General features: G+C 45.4%; 1 protein-coding gene across 1 annotated transcript in view; it reads right to left on the reverse strand.

Moving 5' to 3' along the window:
• The window catches only part of LOC115318379 (serine/threonine-protein kinase mTOR), a 164,453-nt gene extending 147,943 nt beyond the window's left edge, over positions 1-16,510 (reverse strand). The window contains exon 1 of the mRNA XM_042290961.1: positions 16,350-16,510. Coding sequence (XP_042146895.1) covers positions 16,350-16,491 — 142 coding nt within the window. The 5' untranslated portion in view covers positions 16,492-16,510. The remainder of the gene's footprint in view (positions 1-16,349) is intronic.
• Between the last annotated feature and the right edge of the window lie 5,002 nt (positions 16,511-21,512).

A 21,512-nucleotide genomic window follows, 5' to 3' on the forward strand; every position in this document is an offset into this window, starting at 1 on the left:
GGGGGTGGAGTCCCAATTTTTCTCTCGGCCCCGCCTGTCCCCTGTGCTGGTTAGTTTTAGATCATTCAATTTTCCCTGGATAATTTCCACCAATCTTCTAATCTACTCCTTGTGACTGTAATCCTTTTCTCCTCCATTCTTCCATTCTCGCCAACAGGGAGTTTTCGTAGACCGCGCTGCCTCCTCCGCTAAGCGTTCCGCAACGAAGAAGTTGCTACTGCGCCTGCGCGTCGATAGCCTTGACTGTGGAGTTCCCGCTATCGTAGCGGGTTGCGGAGGGGCTTGCGGGACGGCGAAAACGATCTACGAAAACTCCCTAACAAAACCCAGCGGCCCCGCCACGTCCGTTACCTCTTCAGGGAGGGGGCAGGGCGAATGTTCTAGTGCCTCACTCTCACTATGGCACATGACACACGTGTCTATCTCTTGAAATTCAGCCCGTACGTCTTTGTTCCTAAAAAAAAGAAGAAAAAAACTGAAAAGGAAAACATTTTTTAACAGCCCACGAAAATTAAAAGAAAACCAAATAAATTTTCGCATTTTTTTTAGAGAATTATTGACAGCGCTAGACTGGTTACGAGTTAGATAATTCACCTCTAAATCGTTTTTTTTTCCAAGAAAATATTCAGCCTCCCTTTAATTGAGCTACGTTGGCAGCAACGGATAACGCAGCGGGCGTAAGATGTCAAGACACACCACAATAGCTAACAGATAGATTAGCGGTTGCGATAAACCCTCTTCCCTCGCGATTACTTTAGTTACCACGAGGGCCTCCTCGCAGTCCAAGAGCATTAGCAGCTCGAGGCTCTCTGTTCCCAGAGAAGTTTTAAATCCGCCCCACATTCAAGAAAACGCATGCGCATCGCGCTGTCTACGCTTCCGCGCTGAGCTGAGGCAGAGGGCTGCCACCGACCCACCGAGATACCGGATTAGCTAAGACAACAGAGACGGCAGTCTCCGCTATCTCGTCGGGTTTACACGACGATTCGCGGCGAGAAGTTTCGTGTCTGCATCTAACGGAAGCCCGACGCAATCCAAAGTGAGGACTCTCCCGATGCCGCCGCCGCTTCTCCGAACTGAATGGGCTCTCGTTCAGCTTCCTGTTTTGCTACGATCTTTTCATTTTGTGTTTTTTTTTTTAAATCTTCTATAGCATGTTTTTACATTCGTGGCGGACGATTACAAATTCTGCGACTGGCAGGTTTTCATCCCAGGCTTCAATGCTGCTAGATGGATTGTTCTTATTTTTTATTTTTTTTTTGTCGTGGACAAAGCACGATGAAGACGCTCATTTTTAGCTCACTAAGGGTTTGAATTTACATTTTTTTCCCAGAATTTTATTGACAGTTTGAAAAAAATTCTTTGTCCCACTTTCTTGGAGAATAATTGATGACACCATTGTTGCCCTGGTTTCCTTCCTTGAGATAAACTTACGAACACTCTACTCCGATTGTTGCATATTTACGAAGAAAATAGGTGCAGTCCTGCACCCATTTGCTTTTACACACATTATAGACCTTACCAATCTCAATAATATCATCAACTGCACCACGTTTATCATTTTTGTAATTACAATGAAGAAATGAATGCTTCAAGCATATAAAGTGTGAATGACAATGAGTCTACAAAAGACATTGGGGCGTTTTCAGATAAGAATGAACAACCATGTCCGGTGACCATTTTTAATTTTGATGAAAAAAAAATATTTTGCTGGCTCCATGCCCCAAAAAATAAAACCAATCCGGGTTTTGAAAGAAACAAACAAACAAAAAAAAGTATTTCGGAAAACAACAGGTAAGCACCCTTTCAGTCAGGTGCGCGTTTTGCGTATCGCGCGATGCTGGCATTTCGGGCGGCTTCCCTAAAAAAAAATCGTTCTGGCTACGGGTCTAGCACTATTTACTGAAAAATTAGGCATAGAAAGGATTAACAAAAAGTATTAATTACCGAGTATTATGGTCGTTATTTTGATAAACAAAATCGCAAATACAGCACATTGCGCAATAATGCTCTGGATTAAAGATTTTTTTCTCCGTATCTTTAAAAGCTAAAATCTTCAAAAGTTGCCAGTGTATTGCTCTGTATATAGTTCATCTGTGTATGAAATATCGTTGTCCGGGTTAGGTTTATTTAGAAATTTACAAGAATTGCTCACACAGGGGCATTTAATTAAAATGCATTATTTTGAAAATCATAAAAAAAGGCCATCTTTAATTTTTTTTAAACTCTCCGAAATTAATATTTATAATATGTTCTAACAGAACCTGCAAAAAACATAATGCAATATTTGTGTGGCTTTGAAGTTATAAAGCGAGGAACATGGCCAAATCGACGCTAATGCGGTTGTCATAAATGAGGCGTGCACATATCCATTCTTCATAATTTCAATATTATTAAAAAGCGTAAAAAGGCTACGTGGTGGTCAGGAAAATACAAACTGACAGCACAGAGGTGGATGGTAGTTTTGAAGAGGAAAATTCCCAATACATTTTCATACAACCGACCCAAAAATGCCCAGGGTCGGAGCGATCGAGAGGTGCCTCTCTGTAACATGCTTCGCGGCGCCTGTTTCAATAGCCGGCGTATAGCGTCTCCGTCCCTGCGACATAAAGGGAGCAACCGGAGCGACTTTGCAAACAGACCAGCCTAAAACCTTGGCGGTAACATGATAGAGGAGGTAAGACGCGGCAGAACCTGAACCTGCGCCACCCGTGAGCGACAATAGATCCGCCGCCTTGGAAAACCGCACAACGCAAAAAAAGCAAAAAAAAAAAAAAAAAAAAATTGCGATCGATTGAGATTGTTTGTAACTCAATTTATATGACAACAATTTGGAGAATCGTGAAATCCAATTTTGGTATGCTCATGTGACCTACGTCGGTGATAGTGCAGAAAGCCACTTCAAGAACAAATACCAACAACACAACCTGCAGAGCAACAAGTATACACGTCAGCGAAGTGTATTTTTTCCGGAACTGGACATGGCAAAAGTGCCTTTGATGAAATCGGGGGTCGTGTCAAGCACCAGGCAGCGTTGTACAACCTCCGACGGCCCACCACGTCGGTGACTGAGTCGGCGTCAGAGATGGTTGCCCACTGAACACTAAACTGCCAAACGTGAAACCAAACCACCTCCCGAAAGCTGACGTCCAAGCGTTCAGGGACATGAAAGCAAAGAAGTGGGACTCTGTTTCTGTTGTGCGTGGAATTCAATTTTGTCACGTTAGTGTACGCGGTCCGACATTTCGCAGCCACAGCTGTTTTAGCAAGATCAGTAAACGCAGAAAAGATATACATTTGAAGGTAGTCTCTCGTGGCTGCGAAAAGCAGATCGATGTCGCGAGCTTGCGGGGTCACTGAGAAGAAACGAACAATGATCGCTACAGGCAAAACGGAGAAAAAATGTTCCTCCTCGGAGTGCCAGGAGAGCGCCGTGACCGACTCAGGTCACCGTCCGGCAGAAAGAATGCACGCGACAAGCGCCGAATGTGCGCACAGGGCCTTGATTCATTAAACTGGTTTCAACTGTCCCACTTTAAATGTGTGTTCTTCCTTATCAATTTAAACCTGGTCGTCAGCAGCCCAGCCTCCCTACGAAGGGTAGGTCCCGAAATCGCCTGATCCGAGAAATCTGCATTTAAATTGTTGACATGTGCTTCAAACTCACCTGTAATCTTTTGTATGAATTCTAATTTTTCACGAACTCCTGTCACAGTGCTTTCTCTTCCCAGACTTCCTACATTTTTCGACAACTTTCTTGCCCTTATTTGAAATCGGCAACGCCCTATTTCTCTCTACTCACGTTACAGAAATTCTGTGTATTTAGCGCTCTGTAAATTCAAAAATACAAATGTATTGCAAAGCATTTCTAAAGGGCCTGATAGGGCACATAATGAGCCTTGATCTGTGAAAAGTGGAAGGAGAATTAAGATGGCCTTCGTTTTAAACTGATTTTCCAATTATTGCAAAATCGGTAACCTGTCTACATTTCTGTGTATATTCTTCAGAAAGGTTATCGTTTTCAATTTTAGTGACAATTCTTCCAAATATTAAACAAACGCGTCCAAATAGTCTTCCAAAAATTGAATTTCCAGAATTTTAAGGTCCGGATCTATAAAGCTCTGAACTGCTTAGCAATCGATAAGACATGTTTAACTTTTTTTTTTTTAAATTTTATGTGCAGTCTCTCCACAAAAAAATATATAACCTAAGGTGATAACAGTTTTTCTATAATAAATATCCAAAGGGACGGTTTCACGCAAGTAGCAAGAACATGCGCGTATACCGACAGAGACGTCGTGATTTTCGTACCTCAAGAGAAATTTTATTTTCCGCAAAAAAATGTTCGAATGTGTTTTTCGGATTGCACAAGAAATACAATACATCTTTTGGAAAAAAAAAAAAAAATGTCGACCGGATATGGTCTTTTGATTCTACTTGTAAACACCCAATCCAAACAATCTGACTCAGATTGTTTGGTATAGAAAAAAAAATCAATTGACTCAATTGATTTTTGCGTTGTGCGGTTTTTTGCGGCGGTGGATCTAATGCCGTTCACAGGCGGTGCAGGTTCAGGTTCTGCCGCGTCTTACCTCCTATATCGTGTTACCGCCAAGGCTGTAGCCTGATCTTTTTGCAACGTCGCTCCGGTTGCTCCCTTTATGTCGCGTAGACTGGGACGCTACACGCCGGCTGTTGACACAGGCGCCGCGGAACATGTTACAGGGTGGCGCATCTTGATCGCTCCGGCCCATGGGAATATTTGGGCCGGTTGTACGAAAATGTATGGCAATTTTTCCCTTCAAAACTACCGTCCACGTCTTCGCTATCAATTTGTCTTTTCCTGACCACCACGTAGCAGTTTTACGCGTTTTTAATAATAATGAAATTATAAAGAATGGGTATGTGCATGCCCCATTTATGGTAACCGTGTCAGCGTCAATTTTTCCATATTTCTCGCTTTATAACTTCAAAGCCACACAAATATTGCATTATGGTTTTGAGGATTTTGATAGTACATAATTATAAATGTTAATTTTGGAGAGTTTAAAGAAAATTAAAGATGGCATTTTTTAAAAGGATTTTGAAAATAATGCATTTTTAGTTAAATGCTCCTGTGTGAGCAATTCTTGTAAATTTCTCCCGCTAACCCAGACAATGATATTTCATACACAGATGAATTATATACAAGGAAACACACTGGCAAAGTTTGAAGAATTCAGCTGTTTCAGATATGGAGAAAAAAAAAACTTTAATCCAGAGCGTTATTGCTCAATATGCCGTATTTGCGATATTCTTTGCCAAAATAACGACCCTAATACTCGGTGGTTAATGCTTTTTGTCAATCTTTTCTATGCCTAATTTGTCAGTAAATAGTGCTAGAGCCGTAGCCAGAACAAATTTTTTTTGGAGAAGCCGCCCTCAATGTCAACATCGCGCGATACGCGAAATGGGCACGTGACTGAGAGGGTGCTTACAAATGTTTTTCCCAAAGACACACTTTTTTTCCCGAAAACAAGGATTGTTTTTATTGTTTTTAGCATGGAGCCAGCAAAATATTTGTTTCCATCAAAATTAAAAATGGTCACCGGACATGGTTGTTCGAACTTACCTGAAAACGTCCATTGCTTACTGAGAAGGACAGTCGTGTTTGGATCCTTGCTCCTACCTACAATCACAAGCCTTTGTCGGTCACACACACAAAAAAAAAAAAAAGAAAGAAGGAAACACAAGAAAGAAGAAGTTTTTTTTTAAGACACTTGTTATTGCACACCGGAAGTTACTCCATTCCCTATTTTCACCCGATTTGCCCTCGATTTTAAATGGGCTATCTCCAGGGATGTAACGGTATACTCGTTTTCACCTCAAGAACCGCAGTAAAAAAAAGTCGGGCTCCTCGCGGAGCCTTACTAATTTCCGTCTTTATGTCGAGAATTAAGATATAGGTGGGTTCATTTTATATTAGATATATATATTATCTTATCAAGACGTACACGTTCCAAACGCCGAACGCATCGCTTCTTCCTCCGACAACAAACTCTTGCAAACACTTCTTCGCGCGACGAATGAACGATGCGCAAAACTGCCTTTTTTTTTTCTGGAGGTTTTTTTGTGGACAAAAAGATTACAAAGTGTCAAAAAAAAAAAAAAAAAGAGAAACTTACAGTTTTTTTTTTCCGCAAAAATAAGCTATGCATCGCCTAACGCTGATTTTCCGCCCAAAGGTAGCTCTAGGGGTCACAACCAGGTGCCTAAGTTTCAGCACGAACCGATGTTTTATTCAAAAGTTGTGATTTTTCTGAAAATTTCAGTTTGAAAATAGAGCCCATTTTTGTCCGTTTTCGGTTTCTGATGCCATAGAGCCCCATGCATTCGAAAACTCCGTCGGCCGCCATTTTCCCATTGAACTTTTCAGAAAATCACTTATAAATTGTGAATAAGGTATCGGGTCGGGCTGAAACTTTGGCATCTGGTTGTAACCTCTAGCGCTACCTTTGGGCAGAGAATGAGCTTTCGGCGATGCCTAGTTTATTTTTGCAGTAAAAAAAATATATATAAATATTTTTTTTGACACTTTGTACATGGTAAAGTATGCACAGAACCCGTGGAAGCACCTAATTAAAGCCTCCTCCTCACACACTCCACTCCCGAATAAGTTCAGACTTGTCTCCTTTATTCTGATAAACCCAGTCAGCGCGTGAGTGTGTCGTGTGTGTTTAACACGTCCCAAATCACCCCAGGCTCCCCCGTAACCAAGCAGAACTAAACATAACACAGGCGCAACGCACGCACGACACACCCTTCGGGTTTATCGAATTTTGAATGCAAGTTTAGGTTTTTAAACCATAAAATGGTTCTCAAAGCACTCCTCCTCTTGTCTTTTCCGCCAAACTTCTAAATCCCAAAATTTTGTTCGTCCGTGCATTTCCCGCTAAAATTTTGACGGGGGAAATTTATGGGACGTGACCTGAACACCAGTTTCTCGTCTGAATATGGCTGGAAAATTGATGTAATGTAACGTAAGCCCCAACACAGTTCTCCCAAAAATTAAAAAAAAAAAGTAGGCTCTTGTCGCTTCCTAAAACGATTCTTAAATGTCTTATAAAGAAATTAAAGCGATTGCCCTTTAAATGATGCTTTTCCTGCGTTAGAGGAATTTGGAGATAAAGATCATCGTCCATTTTGTTTTATTAAATAAAAACGACATACAACACTTTCTTTTTTGTTAGGGAAAAAATATATTTTTGGTGAAATGGCGAATATTAGGTTGACAAAATAAATCTGGCCAACGCTTCGCCCTTTGCGTGACATCCGTCCGTAACGTCACATTACTTTGCAGACCTCCCCTCCCCCCCCCCGCCCCCCCCGACCCCACCCCTTTCCTGAAATATGAATCCGCCCCTAGAACACTCCCCCTTGGAAGGCGTGACTGTCTAACCCTGCGCTGCTCCTAATGTTCTCCACGACCAACGCAGGATGCGACCCGATGAAAGTGGCCTCGTGTACCGGCGACATCCGCAAGATGTCCAGTCATCCGATGGACGACCTGGAAGTGGCCGAAGACGTCGCGGGGCTGGAGCAAAAGTGCAGGTGAGCCACAACGCAATCCCCTCGACCGCCACCCACCTGCCCCCCAAGGTGGACGCGAAGTGTCGGTGTGAATCGTGACCTCTTTTGCGTGCGGCACAGAACTTTCAGCGAGCTACCACCAACTCTGTCCCGGCCACGTCACGCCAGGCGTGTCTCAAAACTCATTTGCTTCTGGGGGCCAAATATATACCAACCCCGGAATTAAAGGTCGTCGAGGGCCAGCGTAGAGCGGCTAGGACGGGAAATTTCGACGAAAAGACACACTTCGCCTTCTCTGTCTTTTTGCAAACTCGCAGTTTTTGACACTGACATCTGGGTATTTACACGTCAGATCGTCCAACGATGGTCCGGGTCATATTTTGTTCTTATATTTATGTAAAAAAATACGTTAAAGTCGAGCGAACGTCGTAGTTAAGTTGCTTCTGGAGATTACAGTTTCGGAGCCCGAAGCGTGGAGATTGCCAAGGTTTCGCTATGGTACTTTGCACAGCCGTGAATTTCAGACGGAAGCGGGAAGGTAGCAGTAATTTTTTCTACTTATTTTATGAAAGGTTTAAGACATGTACCCGGAATATTAAGAAATTACGATAAAATATTTATATAAGAAAATTACGATCGAAACCGGTCAAATAAAAATGTTTAGAGACACATTCAGTAATTATTTACAAACAAACTGCTTTATATAAACGACGAGAAATATATCAAAATGATCATATTTAAATTCATTTTACGATTATATAAGAAAAATATGCTTACTTATTATCCTGGTTCTGTTATTAATGCAGAAACGGAGCTCATTTATCTGAATCTGCCAAAATTACACGTCAGTATCTATAACACTCCACTTTTAATTTTCTTTAAACCCCCTTTAACAGTTACATTGTCTCGAACAACTAACTTGTGATGGGAAGAAATTGAGTAGCATGTGACCTCCTGAAAAGAAAAACGACAACAAACTTTCACTCAAACTGAGCTAGCTTGTGTTCGTTACAGGGATTTTGCCGCGCGAGGTCGGCTCCAAGGAGGTAGTTTTTTTTACAACCGACAAAGGCTGTGCAGCGGTGCTGCTCTGTCGTAAAGTATAGCCTCTTCACTAATGGCGTCCACATTCGAGAAAATATTGTCACGAATGAACAGGCGAGAAAACAAATAATGGGGAAACTGAAACGTTTAATGGGGCGAACTTGTGCCCAAAAATAAAAAAAAAAAAGGAAACAGAAGGTAACAGCAGAGCGTCGCGGACGTCGAAGTCGGCGTATACCGCAGAGTCGAACGCTGGGGCGAGACTGACCGCAGGTCGCCACGCGGGCAGGAGATCGAACTATAGGAGGCGCTCTGACCCGTTTGTTTTCCCCACGCTCGGTGTTTACTCAACACAAGGCCTGTGCACATGCCGACAGGCCTTATGGGCATGGGCATGTCATCTTCTACAATAGAGCGCGGGGCACAGTTTAATGTAAAAAATTTAACAATCAAAGAAGCGACGTTAAGTGCCGGATCTATCCTCAGAGAATGCGAGCTTGACCCACTTCGGCTTTTGTGTTGAGCTGGGACCGTGCAGGCTGCATTGTTCATGCAGGCCCTAGTGGAAACAAAAGAGCCCCTCCTCCCCCTCGCCGGAGAGCACGAACTCCAGCCGAACGCTGACGCCGCGTTCGGTTATGTCGGCCGAGCGCGGCGTCATTGTATTTGTTGCCCCCATCCGTCTAGTTGTTAAGTTAACCGCTTGGGGCGTCACGGTCTGTCCTCCTCCCCATATTGGGGAGGAGGACAGACCGTGTTGGCTTCTGGAACAATCGGCCTAGAACGTTCGACGACTAGACCATTTGGAAGTCGATCAGACGAGAATGATCTCGAACTCACGAGAACGCAATGATGAAAGAATAAATAAAAGAACATTCCACTGACTGGAATCGAACCTTGACTTTCTGCGCGACAGTCAAGCGCGGTAACCACTCGGCCACGCATGCGGTCGCTCGCCGACGCGCGTGGCAATGTGAAGCTGGGCTATACATGTTTAAACCAAAAATATATCCCAGCACAGAATCAATGTCCCTGAATGTAGACATCATGTTTCTGTACCCCCAAGAGATAACGCAAGCTTTCCGCTGAAACTCCCAGGAACAAAAAAGGTTAAAATTGGTAGTTTTCAACTTGAGCTGCATGAAGCACCCACGAGCTAATGTTGCAACATTTGTGATTATTAAAAAAAAAATGTTTATAAAAATTTTATTGATTGTACATAAAGCCCACACGCTAAAGAGTTGATTGAAAGGTGTAGAATAGGGCGATACATTGGGTTCCAAAAATCGTGATTTGAATTTAGTGTCCACGCGTGTGGACGAACGCTGTGAGCGGTGAAAGCAATTCGTTTTTTGTTTCGTGCTCTAAATCGACGCTTTTCACCGGGAAAATCGCTGCGAGCGATGCGAATCTCTCGGGCATAAAAGAATCAAAATGTTTTGCTCATGGTGAAGTTGTTGTTCATGGACACCTATAATTGTCATAAATCATAGGTGTCCAATCATGGACACCTATGATTGTCATAAAGAAATGAAACTAGATATGTAATTATTCTCACAAATACTCTCGACATGGTGTCTAATAATATATGTTAGCCAGTTGTACTTATTCTTACCAGCAATATTTTCGGTAGTAAAGAGGATAGAAAGTTATGCTTAGTTAGTTATACATTTCTGTTTTTTTCCGTTGCCTCCTAAGACCCCCCCCCCCCCCCCCCCCCTTCCTCCCCTCCCCTTCCACGGGCCATTAGCTCAGGAAGGACGGTCACACGGCTGCCTGCAGTTGAGAAGTGTATGCACAGCACATTACCGCGAAGCATAAAGCCCCCACTCGAGGAAGGTCTATCACCGCGAAAACAAGGCGAGGGAAGTAATATCTGGAGAGTCGGTATCTTCGTGTCAACACTGTGCGACGACAAACGAACCAGCCTACCTTTACTAAGTATCGATGAGCAGCAAATGGAATACAAATATATAACTTTATAAACACTAGGGTTTCGTTGTTGGATGTTTTCATGTCAGTTGACATGGTCGGGATCACATCTTTTCTATTTCCGTGAAGTACTATATGGAAGTTATGTCCTTGGGAGATGCGTTCAGCTATGCATGCAGGGTGTATCACTAAACGCGGTCCAAATCGTTCCTGAGAAAAGGACGCGTCGCTCAAAAAAAGGGTCGATGGAATATTGGTTCCTGCCAAAGGGCAAGTTAGGAAAAAATGAAGTTAATAATTGCCTTGAGTCATTAACTTTAAAATCAGTAAATTTCAAGACAACATTTCATTTAGAAACATTTCTTAAAATACACTCAATATGTACGTCCTTCAGCGCGTTGATTGGACCCGAAGCCCAGTCGAACGCTGATGCAGCACTCGGGTCTAATCTGCGTCTTCGGTCAATCTCACTCTGATGACGTCACAATTCTAGCGCATTGCCTATACTTAGTTTTGCGTTAAGTCGAGACCTACGCGAGCAGATGAGACCAACCAGACAGTCATGGCCTTGGCCATGTTCCTGTGCGTGTTTTATTGTTGCTGAACCAGTCACAATCAAAAAAAGGTTTAGTGACTTGCGCTTTTGACGCTGATTGATTGGTCCCATAGCTCGTATCTTCGGCAGCGTCTGAACTTAAGCTGAAACGACGTATAGCTGCTGTGGTTGAAAAAACCCCGAGACTGCGGGTAAACGACACAACACTAAAAAGTCTCTAGAGACTTTTTAGTGTTGTGTCGTTTACCCGCAGTCTCTGGGTTTTTTCAACCATGTGCAATGTACACCAGCTCGTTTGCGCCCTTACTTTTTGTTCATATAGCTGCTGTTGGTTTACCCACCGCTGCGCGCGGCGCTATGCCATTGGTCGCGGGCGCTTTGACGTCAAATCAACAGCCGCGCTGTGTTGCTGAAACAATGAACCTTTACTCGGTAAGTCTCTCCCCTGACCCTTCCTTCCCCTTGTCGTCCTTTTTTTTTTTGGAAGGGCACCGTCCCGCCTGACCAGCTTAGCGCCTGCTTCGTCATTTTCGACGACTTTCTTCTTGAGCGTGGGCAGTATGAAGCAGGAAAAGCAAAGAAATTCGATACAAGAGCACGGTGCCAATGACTTCTGACGAGTGGATGGGCTTCCCTTCAGCTGTAGTTGGCACAAAACACCTAACAGACGGCTCTCGCTACTCCAAAAAAGTCAATTCCCCATAGCCGTCCTCGTTAGGGCAAGACCAACGCGAGGAGCAAGCAATGTCCTTCGAGGGTTCCCGGAAGATTTCCCAGCGAGTCAGTTTTGCGTCTTCGGCAGTCTCAAATCGGTGTTCGCCGCGCCACAAACGCCTCCCGGTCTGTCCGCAGGGAGATGGAGAAAGCGAAGCAGTGCCTCCGTCGAGAGACGTCTCAGTGCTCGGAAGACATCCGGAGCATCTACCTGACCTATCTGAGGCCGGTCACTGCCTCCTTCCAGGACCTCTGCCGGCCGGGCGACACCAGGGACGGTGAGTCGCGGGGACGCTTCTTTCAGCCCATTTCGCCGAGCACGCGACCGGTGTGGAAACAGAAGGAACCAGCAGAATCCAAAAACACATCGCTAAGCCGCGCCAATTCACCGCACGGTAAAAACAAAACGCGATTGTACGTCCGTTAGGTAGAAACCGTTATCGATTATGCCAGAGGCTTCTCATACTATAGAAATGTATATCGCCAAATGAATGAACTCATTTTGTAATTAATTTAATGCATTTAATAACTACTCTCAGTGCGGGTTCAGCAAGGGAAAAAGTACAACTGTGTTGCTTGAAGGTTGTGCTGCTACTTTTAACAAAGCTCTTAATCAGAATAGCATAACTTTTGTTTTTGAATTCATGAGAGCCTGTAACACAATTGACCACTTAAATTGATCGATAAGATTGATGCATTAAATTTTAGATATTTTTTTATTTCTTATTAACTAGTATTGGATAGAACACAAAGAGTAAAAATAACGCAGTATTAGGGTAGCATACAAAAATAAATTATGGTACTCAGAAGGAAACATCATTGCTTCCATTATTATCTAATGCGTGAGTAATAACCTCGCAAAACTGAAATTACGCCCCAGATTATTCCAGTGTACCAACGGGAAGGCCTTGGCTTATGCGCGCGAGTACTTCGAAATAGTTGTAACACTATTCAAAAAGCCTGCTGTTGCAGTATACAAGAAACTCGGTCCAAATTGCGAGCTCAAAACATACTTTTCGGGTAAGGATCGTCAAAATATTAGGTGCTGGAGAAAACCAGCCATCTGCGTCAAATCTTTATTTCGAACTCTTTGTTCACATTCCGCCCATTAAAAAGCATGGTGAAAGAGCCGAAGTACGCGCCTGATCGCGTCACCCCGCCGTATCCTTCCGCACGATGAAGTCCGTCTGCCATCGTCAGCGTTACCATAGCAACGAACTGTCTTCATTATGAAGGAACGCGCGAACTCAGTGTATGAGGCCAGCGAAGGGAATTGCCATCTTCCGAAAGTCGTCTGCTAACTAACATGAACGCCGCAACGCTAGCCAAAGTCGGTCACACCTGAACCTGCCACCCCGCCTTATTGTCACGCACGATAAAGTCCGTCTGCTATCGTCACCGTCACCATGGCCACGAAGCTTCTTCATTATGAAAGGACGGGCGAACGCAGCATCTGAAGCCAGCAACGGGAGATGTCATTTTCCGAACGTTGTCTGCTAACGTAAACGCCGCAACGCTAGCCAAAATCGGACGCACCGTTGTCGGACATCGACGCTGTGAGCGGAAAGCCGTCGCCGTTGTAGCAGTAGTTCTCACGTTGTAGTTGTAGTTCTCACGTTGTAGTAGTAGTTCTCACGTTGTATTTGTAGTTCTCACGTTGTAGTTGCAGTTCTCACGTTGTAGTAGTAGTTCTCACGTTGTAGTAGTAGGCGAACCCTTGGCGGTTCCGACGAGGCATGGTGCATACTCGGGCCTGAGATTATGTTAGGGAGTTTTTGTAGATCGTTTCCGCCGCCCCGCAAAGTTCTTCGCAACCCGCTACGAGATCCTCGACTCTGTAGGCAATGCTAGCGCCGCGCATGCGCAGTAGTGAAGTCTTCGTTCCGGAGAGCACAGCGCAGGCGAGAAAACGCCCTACGAAAACTCCGTGTTAGAGTTTCCCCATAGCGTCCTATGTACACACAAAGCCTGGCAGATCGCCACGAGAGGCGGCCGCCGAAATGAAAAAGGTGGAGCGGCAGACAACGGATGAGAGGAGAGCCACGTGACTGGTGCCCCGCTGCGGCGATACGCCGACACACACTTCTCCCGAGCGAACAGTCTGTTGCGGGTCCTCGCGCTGCGAATCTACGCAATGACGTCCAGGTTCCCCGAGAAATGGCTCCTTGGTCCCCTGTGCTACCAGATCCTCGCTCACCAAATCTGCGACCGGGCACTCGATGGCTCCGTCGTCGAACTGCCAGGCTTTGTGAGTATAGAGGAGGCAATGGTTTCCCCAAGCGAAGTGGAGCGAACAGAGGGGTGCGCAGCACGGACGTTTTGGCAGTTTAGCTTGGAGCCTAAGCTAGCGTTTTGGTAGCAGACGGCATTTGTAGGATGGCGCGGTTATAGCTGGCTTTAGACTACTAGTGCACCGTGTTCAGACGCTGCGTTCACATGCGCGTCTGTTGACATTCGGTGAACATAGCAGACGAACTTTATTGTGCGGAAGGAGACGGTGGTGTATCGAGATCAGGTGCGTAGCTGGGCTCTTCCGTCGTGTTTCTCAGGGGTCGGGAGGCGAACATGGGCAGTCACGGTATGGTGACTCAACCTTTATCGGCGCTCCCGACTGTAGCCTCCTCTCCTTCAGCCCTTCCTCGCTCTGGTGAACATGTAAAATTTTTCGCGCCCGGAAATAAACATTCATCATTGCTGAATGAAAGTGTGTTGTTGTCTGTGAAAGTCCTTCGTGTTTTTATTCTTTCTATTTTAAATATTCATAATCACCAACACGATCACCTTAATCAGTGAACAAAAGTGTTCGAAATAAGGATCTAACGCAGATGGCTGATGTTCTCTAGCGCCTAATATTTTGACAAAAGTTAAAAAAAAATGTTTTTGACGGTCCCCTTTTCTCCTGGAACATGGGGCTAAAGTATTGAACTGCCTTTATTTGTCGTAGAAGAGGCTGTCGGATTCAAGGTAAAAAAGAACAAACAACAAGACGCACATACACACCGTCAATTTTTCTTAACAAAAACAACAACAAAACAAAACGGAATTTATACCTTGCCCAAAGTTTTCCGGCTGTGTGTTTCAAAACGTCGGACATGAATATCACCATCTGCTGTGGTCTCCACCGTCATAGTGGAGATGATAACAGCAGTGCCGTTGCGATCTTGCTCCAAACCAACCATGTACTCATATATATATATAAAAAAAAAGAAGGTCAGTGAATAAGAAAGAAACAAAGAGGGCACGTGATAATCTCTTCGAAAGAAGGGCACTCTTGGTCTTTTGCCTGTTTCAACTAGGCGACTAGTCCACGACATGGTGTTTTTATATAAGTTGTTTAATTCTGCTTTTGATTCCCCAATGTTATTGACTAGAATCTCAATTCACGTCCCCCAGCGACAAAATAGGTCTACTCTTTTTTTTTTACCCCTCTTATCTAGAGTCCAGTCCCCCGCTGACACGGATAATTCTCACGTACAACAAGTATTTTAACCCTCACGTGGACTTTTTTATACCTTTTTAGAAGTTCAAGAATAGTATTTTAGTTAGGATTGCCGTGTAGTTTGTTTAGTTCAGTGCGGTCTTATAATGTGAAGTGTAATCCTAAAAGGCCCCTAAAGCTGTTTGGGAAACACAATAAAACTCTGATGAAACTCTGATGAAACATCCTAAGCAGGCACCTCGTTTTCTGCGCCGCCACCGGTGCACCGTGACGTTAGGTGACTCCAACAGGACTAAAGTCCCTTTATGCTTCCTTTTACAAGTAACGACAACCAATTGAAAAGACGAAGTACATTCCGCGGGAACAAAATGGCGTGATTCAGTTCAGTCTTCGGCTGATCGCCGCCCCCCCCCCCCCCCCCCCCCCCCCCCCTTTTCCCCCATTAGCTTCCTAAAACTTGTACCGTCACGCAGTCGGCGGTTCAAAAATGTCGCTATCTGTAGGAAGCTGTTATCTAGAGACTCTAAGAGTCGTCTAAAGTCCCTTGATTCCTCTTTTATCTAGGAACTTTAGTGTCGACTATAGCCACTTTCTCTGGAGAGCTGACTGGCTGACTGCGTGACGGTGCAGATTTTAGGGAGCGGATGGCGGCGCACAGCAGAAGATTGAACTGAATGGCGTCATTTTGTTCCATCGGAATGTCCTTCGCCATTTGTGTTGGTTGCCGTTAGTTCTAAAAAGAAGTTTCAAGGAACTTTAATGTCGACCGTGGTGGAAGGAAAAGAGAGGAACTTTAGTTTGAACAAGGCAAGAAAAGGAGCTAAAATTTCACTCGAACTTCGAGTATCTCCCGGGGGCACTGTGGTTTGGGGCCCTCGCTATCTATGACTCTGGGCTAAGGTTTAGTGACACCACCCGTGTTTTTTCTGGAGGAGCGTCTTGAAACATTAGAGAGTTTTAGCAGATTGTTCGGGTATCCCCGATTATGGTACCCGATAACGATACGACACATGCGTAAAGGTGGCGGCGGAGTATCGGGTTTGGTTATCAGAGACATCGGAAAGATCTGTTAAAACTCTCTATGCCTGTGCGTACCTTCGATCTTCTTGGCCGTGAGGGGACCCGTGTCGAGAAAGAGCAGGTCCAGGTTCCGTCGAAGGGCCCCCTGACGGAAGATGTTGAGCCGCTGTAGCTGACCGGGACTCCTGCTGCTTCCGCCTGAAGCCGCGTTGGTCATGGGAAGAGACGGGGTGCCGATGGAGGATGACCAGGCTCCTACGACAAGCGTCCGTTCGCGCCGCTTGAAATCACGCCGGAAGCGTATAGAGCCAACATTTACTACAGTCCCTGAGAGAATCACAACGGCAGGTCGTGTCTTTCGGTAGCCCAGCCTTCAGCACGCGCTGGCTGCCTTCCGTCGTGCTTCGGAAGCGCGGGCGCACTATAATCTCACGCGACGTGTTTCGAAGGTATACACGGTCGCGCTGGGGGAGGGACAACTGAAAAAAGGCCTCCCTGTCGTTCTCATCCTGTCAGTGACCTGAGAAAACCGCAGTGCCGAATCTTTAGCGCCACTTAAAAAAGAAGGCTCAACGCGGGGCCCAAGTTCTGCGTCAGCGTTAGGAGTCGTGTTTTCATTGTCTAAAAAAGAGTCTTAACGGAACGCGCACTTAGTCACGTCTAATCTGTGTTTCGTACGTGCTGGTCTCGTTTCACTTACGCTAAACATTCAGCACTATGCGTGTTTTGTCGCCTGCGGCCACTGACAGGATTCAGAACGGCAAAGAGCAGTTGTCGCGCCTCCAGCGGGAGACCTTCTATAGAACCTCCCGTGAGGCAGCCAAAGCACCGCGGAAGGCAACATGATGGAGGCATCCGAGAGAGACAAGCCAAGATGTCCTTATCCTTTTGAGATGACCATCTAGAAGACAAGGCCTTTAAACCTCTAACATCGTGGATTCCCGCAGCGCCCTTTATATCACGCGCCTGCGTCGCCGCGATGGTGTCTTGCAGCGAGGCGCTGCAAGACACCATCGCGGTGTCTCTCAGGGTGACTTGGGTCCAAGTCACCCTGAGAGAAGGAAAAACTTTGTGCAGAAGCACATTGGCATGGTGGAGCAACTCAAGCAAGACCCTGACACAGTCGTTATCTACGCGGATGCGTCCCGCCGTGAGAGCGTTGCTACTATTGCGTGGCGTATTTCCCACAAAGTTACCTGGGACAAAGAAACCAAAACAGCAAAGAATTTGGAGGAAGCCGACGCTACGTCTTTGAACAAGTTCTCCAGTCCCCTACCAAATTGATTTTCATCTATACCGATTTTCAGGATGTCATAAGACGCTGTAGGACATATCACCCCACCAGCCCAACAATCAAGAGGCTTCTCTTCATGGCAAACAAGATTAGAAATCTATACGACGCCCAGGTCACCATACACACAATTCCCGGCCACACTGGGATTCCTGGTAACGAGGCGGCCTACCTGGCTGCGAGAGAGGTAGTAAAGTACCTCCTCTCCCAGCCAATCGGGGCCTCCTCCTCGCCGGGAAGCTCAGCCGACGGAGGACAGAGGTACGACTCCGAAGACACATTGAGGAAAGCCAAGAAAGACATCAAGAAACGACTACTCTTCTACAAGACCCGTACCCCATCCACAAGGGTTTCTCTAGGAGACACACTTTGCTTCTTTGAAGAATTCTAACGTCCAGTGCTATTAATCTCCATACCACAATACTCTGGGCAGACAGTGCCACGCAGAACCAGAAAAACCAAAACAAACCAACGAGAGCAATCAGTCTTCAGCCATGCTCTACAACCTTGCCAAGCCCGAAGCCCGGCCACACTGCCTCGAGAACCTCGCCGCAGACCTCACCCATCTTCTATGGAACTGCCAACACTTTCTTCGAATCAGGAAAGAAGCCATCAATTCCCTCCCATTCCAACTAAGGTCAGCTACACTTGAAGGGTGAATCAGGCCACTTGGAGACCCTGCGAAACTTAGTATTGTCTTGGAGCCCCTGTTCCTTTATCTAGAGGAGTCGGGCCTGGGGTCGTCCTTCTAGATGGGACTCGCGCGTGCGAAGACCAAGCCCCGCGTCACACGATTGCTTGTTGCAGGCGTTTTCCTCCATCCATCTGGCATGCTGCGGCGTACGCGGTGCCCACACATATTTGCGACTCCAATTCACAATAGGTGGCGGCACTCGTTTTCTAAAACGGCGGTTTCAGTGAGAGTCGGAGAGGTGTGCCGGCGGTACACCAGTTGCCGAGCCTGTCTAGTGTGCTGGTTTCACTGAGCGACACAAATTATTCCCGCTCATACGAGGAAGCTAGGATGTCATGAGCGCAGTCCACCTCTTTTTCTTGAAAACAAAAACGGTGATTAGAGTAATATTTACGACAGGTGGCACGTTTTCATTCTGGAACGAAACCGAAACTAACCACTATTGTTGATTTAATTTCTATACCTCATGATGCGTCTCTCAACGTAATTATTCAGCTAAAAATGTGTTCCCGCAAACTTTATTTTGTGACATACGTGTCCGATTCAGTCACTTCAAAATAGTTTAAACAGTTCCATATCCTTTTAAAGACAGGGTCTTTCATAAACCTTAGAAGTAACATAGAGCATTATGTTTGTTGAACAATTAAGTGCTGATATTTGTGTGTTCTTGCGGCCTTTTCTCGCTCAGATAATTGTCATGTGAAATATTAAACTCAGGGCTTTTTAAGGAGTTTTCAGGTGTTTAGAAGACTAAATGCTGTAACAATATTCCTAGCACAAAAGTAACATAATCAATCTAATTTTTACAAAATCTCCTCACGATTGATGAGTTCAGGATATGTTCACAAAATGTATAAATTAAGAAACGCTGTGCTCACTACAAAAACCCAAAGACGGAATCCAAGTCAGACAGCAGAAGTGTGTATGCTTTTTAAAGCTACTCACATCGGACTATATATTACATGCCGTGTCCGACTGCTTGTCTGTCTTGATAACGATGTCAGTTTTTTTATATGCTAAAATGAAAACAAAATAAAACCTTTCTGGAAAGACTATTGTGGTTAAATGGCGTATTTTTTGTGATTGTGGGGTTTATTGGGGGCCTACATTGCCGCAATTGGTAATATTAATAATAATAATACAACCAAGATATTTGAATACGGAGGTTTTCAAGCTCTAATATAATTTGTTACTTATGATTGAATTTGAAACGCGTGAATAAGAATGGCAACCAAGAGTGTGCAAATTATCACCGGTGCCAATTGCAGCATTTTTAATTAACACGTTATGAAATAAAAATAGTCTAAAATCAATGAAAACTTTTTAGCCAATCTTAGAAATGTATTTAAAATGGCATTAATTTTGGAAAAACATACGGTGCTATCACATTCGCGACTTTTGACAATCGGCAGAACTTTCAAAGTCGCCGCCAAACCTTGCAAACCAAATGCCCCCCCCCCCCTCCCCCCCCCCCCCCCCAAAAAAAAAAAGGCAGATGTAGTTTTTGATTTTTTCATTATTAATCCTCCCAGAACATGTAGCTTTTTTAATTTTTACGCGCCGTCATTTTGCCAATGTCAGCCTCTGTTCACTCCAGCACGTGTTTCGTCGGCGTTGGAAACCGGTGAAATAGTAGGGAGTTTTAGTATTGCGTATACGAGCCAACGCAAGCACCGTGTTCGCGTTAGCGTTGCGCGTTCCACAATGCGCGTGCGCGGAGCTCAAACTTGCGGTCTTAGATTGGCGTATGGCGACGACGCGCATACGCGGGGCGAAGCACTCAACTCTAACACAAACGTACAACGGTTGTGTTTGCTTTTAAAATCAATACTAAAACTCTCTAGTAAGGTACAATCCCATACCAGCTGCAGCACTACATTGGGACAGTGAAGAGTGTTGTTTGCATTCGGAAATGACATATCGCGAGGCATGATCGCGAGCAGTTCCGCCGTGCAGGCTGAGCAGGAGAACCAGGGGACCCTCACTTGGAGCGCTTCCCGTTTCCGCCGCGGGAGGGTGAGGAACGAGCTGGAGGTGCGTTTACCCCTTAACTGAGACTAGAGGCTCTGCCTTCAGCGCGAGCTTTCTGCCCTTGCTAACACAAGTGTGAACGCGCAGGCACGCGCAACCAAAGCTCTGCGGAAGCCAGCGAGCTCGCGCTGAAGGTGGAGCTTCTAGTTTCAGTTTAAAGGGTGAACGAACTACATGTAGTATTAACGCCGAGATATTCCGGAGGCTCCCTCTAATGATTTCCATCCGTGACGTCACGACTGGGATTTGCTTCGCCGTGACGTCACCATGTTGTTACCCTGGCTACTTACCACCAGGTGCGACAACGAGTTCGATGGTGCGTTTAAAAAGCACAGTGGAAGCTATAAGAACCATCGCAACCGGAACTAACACCGTCAAAGTTGACAATCTGACAATGCTTATATGCCCATGGTCTGGCCAATCGTGGAAAGCTGACCGCAGCGACGCTTTTGGTCGTGCACATCGCTAATAGGGAGTATTCACTGGCGGCCATAGTTGTGTGCGCGAATGCTGAGCGTGTGCTAAAGGCGAGCATCCACAGTTCTTTGGCAACGTGCATTCCGCACCATCAAGAGTGCCGGTCTTAGCAGCCTATTGATGTGAGCTCGTTCTGAGCATGCGCTCTAAACAGCACCCACAAATGTGGCGTCCAATGAATACTCCCTATATCTAACCGTGTTCACACGCTGCGATTTCGCTCGCGAGTTCGCAACTGCGACGCTGAACACCGCAGCTTCCACCACGTTTTTGTTTTGCCCTACAAGCAGCGTTGTAACCGCAAATTTGCAAGTAAAATCGCACCACGTGATTGAGGCATGTTTTGTGCTTGTGTGATATTTATGAACACCGACGTATTGAATGAGCGGCGGAATTTTATGGGGTCCCCCTCCGCCGCAGGGACGGGACGGCTTCGCGAAGGAAGTTTTGCAGTTAATAAAATATCAATCCCCAACGGCGAAATTGCAAATAAAGTCGGATCGTGCAAATAAGGTGCTAGACACCCCCCCCCTCTCTCTCTCTCTCCCCCCCCCCCCCCAAGAAAAAAAAAAAGCTCAAAACGACAGGGTTTTGGGTTAATTGCGAAAGAACAACCCTTGGTTCATTGCGTTGACTACGTTCGTTGCTACACGGCACGGCGCGCAATCGCCACTGTGACCAGGGATGGGCAAAATACATGCAAATATGTATCAAAATACAAATACAAAATACTTCGTCAAAAATG

Source organism: Ixodes scapularis, unplaced genomic scaffold (genome assembly GCF_016920785.2).
Source record: "Ixodes scapularis isolate PalLabHiFi unplaced genomic scaffold, ASM1692078v2 PGA_scaffold1__304_contigs__length_218370807, whole genome shotgun sequence".
Taxonomy (NCBI): domain Eukaryota; kingdom Metazoa; phylum Arthropoda; class Arachnida; order Ixodida; family Ixodidae; genus Ixodes; species Ixodes scapularis.